Source organism: Hordeum vulgare, chromosome 7H, assembly GCF_904849725.1.
Source record: "Hordeum vulgare subsp. vulgare chromosome 7H, MorexV3_pseudomolecules_assembly, whole genome shotgun sequence".
Classification (NCBI taxonomy): domain Eukaryota; kingdom Viridiplantae; phylum Streptophyta; class Magnoliopsida; order Poales; family Poaceae; genus Hordeum; species Hordeum vulgare.
The window spans coordinates 7,109,875-7,117,435 of NC_058524.1; the positions used below are offsets into that span (position 1 = coordinate 7,109,875).

The 7,561-nt window shown below is 44.4% G+C and overlaps 1 protein-coding gene across 2 annotated transcripts; it reads right to left on the minus strand.

Moving 5' to 3' along the window:
• Positions 1-1,744: 1,744 nt before the first annotated feature.
• Positions 1,745-6,939, minus strand: LOC123413556 (membrane protein of ER body-like protein). 2 transcript variants are annotated; one of them, XM_045106487.1, is made up of 10 exons: positions 6,254-6,939; positions 5,216-5,371; positions 4,443-5,006; positions 4,179-4,352; positions 3,904-4,062; positions 3,586-3,822; positions 3,198-3,293; positions 2,799-3,113; positions 2,597-2,658; positions 1,745-2,489 (listed from the first exon to the last, which is right to left on the minus strand). In XM_045106487.1, the coding sequence occupies exons 1-10, from the start codon at positions 6,672-6,674 to the stop codon at positions 2,013-2,015; spliced, it is 2,661 nt and encodes an 886-aa protein (XP_044962422.1). In that variant the 5' UTR covers positions 6,675-6,939; the 3' UTR covers positions 1,745-2,012. The 2 variants fall into 2 exon arrangements, with proteins under 2 accessions (XP_044962422.1, XP_044962423.1); XM_045106488.1 differs by lacking the exon at positions 5,216-5,371.
• Between the last annotated feature and the right edge of the window lie 622 nt (positions 6,940-7,561).

Sequence of the window (7,561 nt, forward strand, 5' to 3'; positions counted from 1 at the left end):
CGCCTGTCCGTCTATCATATGCATGGGCTCCTCCTGCTTTTTAAGTACAGGGCATGTTAACACGACTAGATGAGCTGAACTGAACCTAGAGCCAACACAGCAACCACCAACCATTATGAATTTATTATCTTGTCAATTAGTCATTAAACACAAATAACTGTTTTATGATGTCACGGGGATGACATAGCTCTGACATAACCTGTACATATTTCTTTTCTTTTCTTTCTCTCGAGATTCAGGTGACACGGTTGGAGCATGTGCTTGACTTGAAATCAACTGTAGTTTGCTTGTTGCAAATAGCAGGCAGAGCTCAACTGTAGTAGTGTGCTGTAGCATCAATATGGTCCTCGCTGTCTCGCGGTATGAACTAATTAAACTCGACCATATGTGGTTGATGAGTTGAAATTAAGACTATCATGTGAACAAGACCCATGCTTGCTGCAGCTTACTTGGCAAGATTGGTGTGTGTGACACGTACATATGGTCTTAAACAAAAACAAATGAAAATATTCTCGTCTCGGTCTTCTCTCAACGTACGAGTCTCCTTAAAAAAAACATTTCTTTAAATAAATGGAAGTTGAGCATTGGCATAAATTCTTCTAGAGAAGATATGTCACATGGCTTACAGCTAAGCCTGTGCGTTGTCGTCGTTTAAGAAGATTGATCACCAATGATCGACTTGGTTTTCTTGTAGACATAAAAGAGATGAGGAGCTAGAGAGCTGAAAGAGTAAGAGAAAGTGACATGTGTCGAGCCATAGTAAATCATCGACACTATTATTACTCTAGTATATCTCTTTCTAGGAGGATTATTATAATTTGGAAAACAAAACTCCTTTTCATTTGTCGGTTTGCTAGCTAGAAAACGACAGTTCCCATGCCGTGGAGTCAATTAATTAATCCGTTAAAATTCAGCTACTTTGCCGTTGCTTGTCCTGTTGATTTGAGCTGTTCAGATCCAATTGCATGTTAGATCATTCGGATGCTAATGTTGTTTATCAGATCGGGTATCTTTCTGTGATAGACTTGTCAATGATTTGGTTGTTCATTGTGAATTCTGATTCTCCTCTGATCAATACCATTAATTTAATGGAATGGAAACGGATTTGGCTTGATTGGAGTATATAGAATGAGAAAGACCGGCTGATATTTAGAATGTGTGTGTGAACACGTTGGACTGATCAACAGTTGGCTGTATTAATTTAATAGAATGGCACGGCACGGCCCGTTTACGTTTTTAAATTTTTTAATATTATATATATAGCTTATAAAATAGCCTAACTGATAAAAAATCGGTCCAAAAACAGCATAAAATCGACCCAACATCAGGCCTGGCATGCCGACTGATCGGCCCGTATAACTCACATGCCGTGCCTCGGTCTGAAGGCTGCGCATGTGGGCCGACCTGGCACGGTCCGGCTAATATTTGTGTCTGGACGGGCAGTGCCGTGCTAGGCCCGTTTATGACCGGGTCGGTCCGTTTGGCCAGGTATGGCACCAACTGCTTAACATTTTGTAATTTGGCCAGTATTATTTGTGACTCGGTGCCATGAAGCAAAAACAGATATTTAACAATTGCTCTTCTTACTTTATATGTATTGAGCTGCTGACTTAATTTTCCCTTGAATTTCATGTAAAAGTTCCCAACCTTTTCTTGGTATGCTTACACAATGCAATGATACAGAAGTGCTCGAATGCTAATTTATTGTTTGTTTTGATTCCTTTTTTTTTGTGCGTCTGATGCATTTCCATTACGGAATATTAAATTACTGAAAAATAAATACGAAGCTCAGCGAGACATCTGTTGTAATTATGTTGTACACCCTCCGTCCAAAAATAAGTGGCTCACCCTAGTACAACTTTGTGTATGTTTCTACCATCTTGATGTGCAGGAAGATGTTCAGGCTGCACCCCCTGCATATCTTCAGGCACTTGCTCTTTGGACTACTCATACATGTCTTCCTTTTTTTGCAGGAATGTTCCCATGAACTTCAAAGTTTCAGACATCAGACTTCAGAATGATGCCCATGCAGATGTCTGAGCACCCACTGAATGAGGGAACGACATGCCTGGAGGAGCAGGAGCAGCCGACGCGCCTTGCTCGATCACACCAAAGTGCTCCAGGAGCCGCGTGATCAGCACCCCGGCGACGTACGACAGCCCCGACGAGCTCACGGCGATGGTCAGGTAGTACATGAGGGTCTTGAAGTATGTCCTGGGTGCCGTCTTGACATGCGCCTTTCCGAGTGCCAGCAGAGCGATGCAGGCGAGCGAAGCACCGGCGACGGCCATCATCTTGTTCTCCCTGTCGTTGCTCTCGCGGAACGACAACCCGTAGATGACCGGTGGAAGTAGCCCGAACACGATGTATGACAGCAGTGCCAGGATCATGTGCAGCCGGGCTTTCGACCGCCTTCCTAGCTGCAGCCAGTAGTGTCCGACTCGCTCGTTACCCCCGTCCACATCACGGATGTCTCTCAGATCAGCGATCTGCCATCGACGACAATGGTTACGTTAGTTTTCGGGGTGAGGTTTCTGTGATGATCAGTAAAAACAGTGTAAAAACTAGGTCAGGAGACAGGAGGAAATTTCGTTACATTGTGAAAAATGAGAGGAAGTCCACCAATAAGGTTGGCCATGCCCAAGATGAATATATCCACTGCAAGTGAAGAAGAGAATTTTCATTTCATGAGGAGGATCAGAATGAAACAATATGTTATGTCATTGTCAAAACAATGAAAACATTGGAATAATTGACGAGGCAAACATCTGAATGAAAGAAGTGAGAAAGTTACTGACATGTTTTTGCGCCGCTTGATGCGGCTGCCGAAACAACGGAGAGGCTGGTGACAGACTCCACTAAGCCTCCATACACTATGGCTTTCAGTATATCCCAGTCATCCCTCTGTTGGGGTCTAGGAGGAGTCGGATTCACTTGTTCAGGGACTGATACCACTAAATGATGTGGATCTGTTGCTTGAGGAATCGGCGAGGTTGATATGTCGCCCCTCGCGACATTCGTCACATTCGGGCCATCGACCTTCATTCCTGATGTGTGAACTGAATGGGTTGTAAAGCCATTCTCGGAGGTAGTCATTGCAGTTCTGCGAACATCTGAGCAAATAAAATTACTACTATAAGGTTGCATCTATGAATAAAAGTAGCTAATGCAAACTGATCACGTTTAATTAGACCTACCTTCATGGCCAAGTAGGTGGTGGATTGCACCACCGTCAGGCTTTGAGGGAGGCATTTCACCGGTTACCACTTCCAGTGTGTCTGTGTGGAAGAAACCTGCATGCGATTCTTGTTACTCTAGTCCATTACACTGACAAATTAGTCCTAAACAGACTAGTGATGATGCAATTAATATTGAAAAGTTAAGCTTCCTGATCTATTGCATTGCTGTTTCTTCATGAGAAAATAAAATGTAGGTTTTGGTATATATATACCCCATGAAACTCTACAAACTCTTCTTTGGCATATAATTTCTTGGCTTCTATGCAAATGTAGCCGTTGCAGCTTATTACCGATAAAGTACACATCTGTGGACCCATAAAACAAAAGAATGGTGCACGCCACGTACCTGTAGCAGACGCCGTGTGAGACGATGTGTTTGTGGAGGATGATGAAGCAGTTGCTTTCGTGGTTGTAGTTGTGGTGATTGTGGTGGTCTGATGCCCCGACGATGACTCGACAGTCGAGTGCTCTGGGTTAGCAACTGTGCCCTGACTATGATGAACATAGGATGTGCTGGATTCAGTTTTAGTGGTTGTATCATTGGAGTTCTGTGTCACTGACTGCAGTGGCATCGTCGCTGGATCTGCGATGTGTTAAATTGGTCAGCTGATGAAACGGAGCATCAGTTGCATATAAAATGGTCACGACAACATAAGTTACACACCTGTAGTAGCTTGGTTCTCTGAATGTGATTCAACTGCCAAATGCTCTGGTTTTACAACCGTGCCATGACTATGATGAACATATGATGTGCTAGATTCAGCTATCGTGGTTGTATCGTCTGAGCTCGGTGTACCGGACAGCAGTGGCACCGTCACTGAATCTGCAACATGTCGAATTGTTCAGCTGATGAAGTAGGGCATCAATTGCGAGCTAATTAATAGTTACACATAATTTTCATTAATAATTTTGCAGGAGAACGTATATAGTTACACATACCAGCAGCAGGAGCAGGTTGGTTTGGGCTATCTCCTGGCTGGAAACAAGACAGAAGCCAGCTTGTGCAATTTTCAGAGCGAGGAGGCGTGTCCTTTGATGCAGGAGGAGGCAGAACATCAGGTTGTCCGCCCACATCCCTCCTCCCAAATATACGGAATATGTTGAAACTGCATCCTGGTGACAAGAACTAAAAGTTAAGCCAGTTCCATTCGATCGAAATGAAACGTTCAACCAGTAAAACTGAATTAGGAGTGTTATCTGTACCTGTTGGAATGAAGAAGGAGAAGCATGACAAACATCTGAACACTTCGGGTGATTCTTGCTCATCTACTTCAGTGGCAGAAGGCAGTGGCACTTCTTCAGTGTACGGTCTCTTTGACGGTCCATCTGGTGTTGTTGTTGTTCTTACTGTCCTCTTCCTCTTCTTCAGGATCACCCTCCGAGTTATGCACGACTTGCAGTTGGGACAGAACAGGTCATGAGTTTCTTGCTGGTCCAAAATCTTCTCGAGGTCGTACTCTTCGACCTTCGGTTGAGCCTCGGTGACATGATCACTGGGGTAAATTTCAGTCTTGTTGATTTCAAACAGGTACTCTGTCTTAGGTTCAGCGCCGTTGAGGACCTGATGTGAGCCGCTCAAAGGCGATCCATTTTCTAACTTGCCGTTGCTTGGACCATGGTTGATTTCTTGAACACTGCCATTTTCATGTGCTTCAAGCTCTTTGCCTTTCAGACTCGGATTTCGGTTTGCGTCTTCCTTTTCGGGACCGGATCGCGTCGTTCCCGTGACCAGATATCTGGCACTTACCTGAGTAATAATATCAGGAACTGAGAACAAAAGGGAGATATATCAGTACTAATTCAAACATTGTGAAGCAACTTTTATATTTTATTTTGTGCAGCAACAACTTTGAAAATGTGACAAAGAGCGCAAACAAACCAAGCCAGAATTGCAGGTATGCTAGATAAACTGAAGCTAATCAATCACAGCTGTCCTAAATTTCCTTATCGCCATACTGCTCGGTCTCAGCACTAACCTTTGTTCGGTGAACCGTCAGACAATCCTTTCTTCTCAACTAACGATTCGATATTCCGTTCGATTTGGTGGCGATAGCCTCGATGATCTACGGTACCATTTCCACACGGACTACTCAAGCGGTACGTCCAATCGCAGTGCCGGCACTTCCATAACCCTTCAGTACAGCAATGGAAAGCTAACCTTTCAGTAAAGCAATACAAAGCTAGCTTTACTATATTATCAAACGACCACAAAGCTAACGCGTCAGTGAAGCAATACAAAGCTAATTTTAAGAGACAGTTAGTGCCTAATCCCAATAATACTTCCTATAAAACATCTTATAAAAGTTTACAAAGGGAGTAACTTGTAAGAAAGGCTTAGCGGATCCGGGGAGCTTCCGAGTCGCCGTCAGCATCTGCCATGGAAGGCTACATATCAGTGAATTGAGCGGTCACCAGAAGGTTTCCAATGATTCTGAGTGAGGCCTAGATTAGATGAGAGGGATGTTGGCTGTTGGCACATATCACTTTCACTGAGATTTTGTCCCTTTTAGCATGTGCTTCGCGTGTCCTTTTTTTTGTCTGCTTTCTGAATAAGATCTCACGGATGCTGAATGCAACTATCACTGCATCCTGTTGATCCCAGGTAAATAAAACTGATGAGGGAGCAGAGACAGCAGCAGTAACTAGATTTTCTCACATTTTTCACCATCCAGACACTGCCTAGAGCTCTTACAAGATGACGAAGTTAGTTTTGCACAGCACATATGGATAACTTGTTTGTAGAATTATTGCTTTCAAGAAATGGACAAATTAAAGAGGAATAGGAAGCAGGTGGAGCCTGAAATCGCTGCACCAGGAGTTCTCTCCCTGCAGGAAAATAATGCAGCCTCCACATCCATCAAGAAAGGGGGGCGCATTAACACCTAATTAAGCAGGAGGAAACGGACCACCAATTTAAGTCCCATTCCTATCTTCTTCTTCTTCTTCCCATGAGCAGGGAGAGATTAGTAAAATGAAGGTGCAGGAGGAGACGGTGTAAGAAACAAAGGCGTTACCTTTGGCTGCATCGAAGAAGATACTCTTGTGCCGCTGCTGCTGCTCATCTTCAGCAACCTTGGGCTCTTCAGGAGGAGCCTCCTCCTCCTTGTCACCCTCTGCTTGAGGAGGCTTGACCTCCTCTGCTTCTCCTCCATTGGCATGGCCTTGAGGAGGCTTGTCAACCTTGGGGTCTTCAGGAGCCTCCTCCTCGTCCTCGGCGGCCTTGAGCTCCTCTGCTCCTCCTCCATTGGCATGGCCATGGCCATTCCCATGGTCCAGCAGCCTCTTCTTGATCTCCCTGGTCAGCAGCTCCCCTGCAGCAGCAGCAGCAGCAACGGCGGCAGCAGCGCCGCCGCCTTCCTCCTCCATGATCTCCACCTCCTCCCTGAACTGGTCCCACGCCACCGGCTGCGGGCTCTCCACCGCCACCTCCATCATCCTCACAAAGTACGGTGCTAAAGATCTTCTCTCTAGCCTAGGTCCTGCTCTGCTCTGCCCAATCTCAATGGAGGAGCCGGGCTTTTTATACCACTGGCGCAGCCTCAATCTCTATGCTATGCTATGCTAGCGGCCATGCGTGGTGTGTGTGGACAAGAAACCAACGGATTAATCTAGTGCTGTTGATGAAATCAATGGGGCGTTTTCAAATGCAGAGATGAGGCTTGACTTTTGCAGGATGAGAGGCAGGGCAAAGATCGTTTAACATGTGAGGGAGATAGGGGTTGCCTGGAAGCAAGTGCATATGATGGGCACACTACCTACCGCATGGCCCACCTGTCCGTCACATGTTTGTTCCTTTTCTTCAGTTCATAATGGAGTACAGTACAGTACAGAACAAGATAATTAAGGCTAGTAAACTTTTCTTGCATGAGCTCAACTCAGCAACCACCAACCACATAAGTTTGTTTTTCACTCACTGGAAAGAAAAACGAATTGTTTTCATGATGTCAGTGAGATGACATGATTTTTTTTTTTTATCTTCTTCTTCCCAGCAGAGTTTAACTGAACTGAGCTGTATTCCTTGGAGGTAGTAATCATCTGGGAAGTTGAACATGTGATTGATGAGTTGAGATTACCATGTGAAGCAGCACACGTATATATGCACCAAATATATACAACTGTTTTTCTTTTCTTTGTCTCGGTCTTCTTTCTCCGGTCAGCTGAAAACAAAATTGATATGTCAACAAATATATATATTCTTCATAACATTAAATAAATGGAACTTGGACATTTCTGCATATTCTTCTACACAAGATTTCTAAGCTGTGAGTTGTAGGTGTATATGTAAGAGGATTAATCGTCAATGATAGCGCTAGTTTTCTTAA

Coding starts and splice junctions, on each gene's coding strand:
- LOC123413556 (XM_045106487.1), bottom strand. CDS start 6,674: ATGATGGAGGTGGCGGTGGAGAGCCCGCAGCCGGTGGCGTGGGACCAG. Junction 4,353..4,442: donor CTCCTTCTTCATTCCAACAG/GTACAGATAACA, acceptor TCTTGTCACCAG/GATGCAGTTTCAACATATTC. Junction 4,063..4,178: donor CCAACCTGCTCCTGCTGCTG/GTATGTGTAACT, acceptor GACATGTTGCAG/ATTCAGTGACGGTGCCACTG.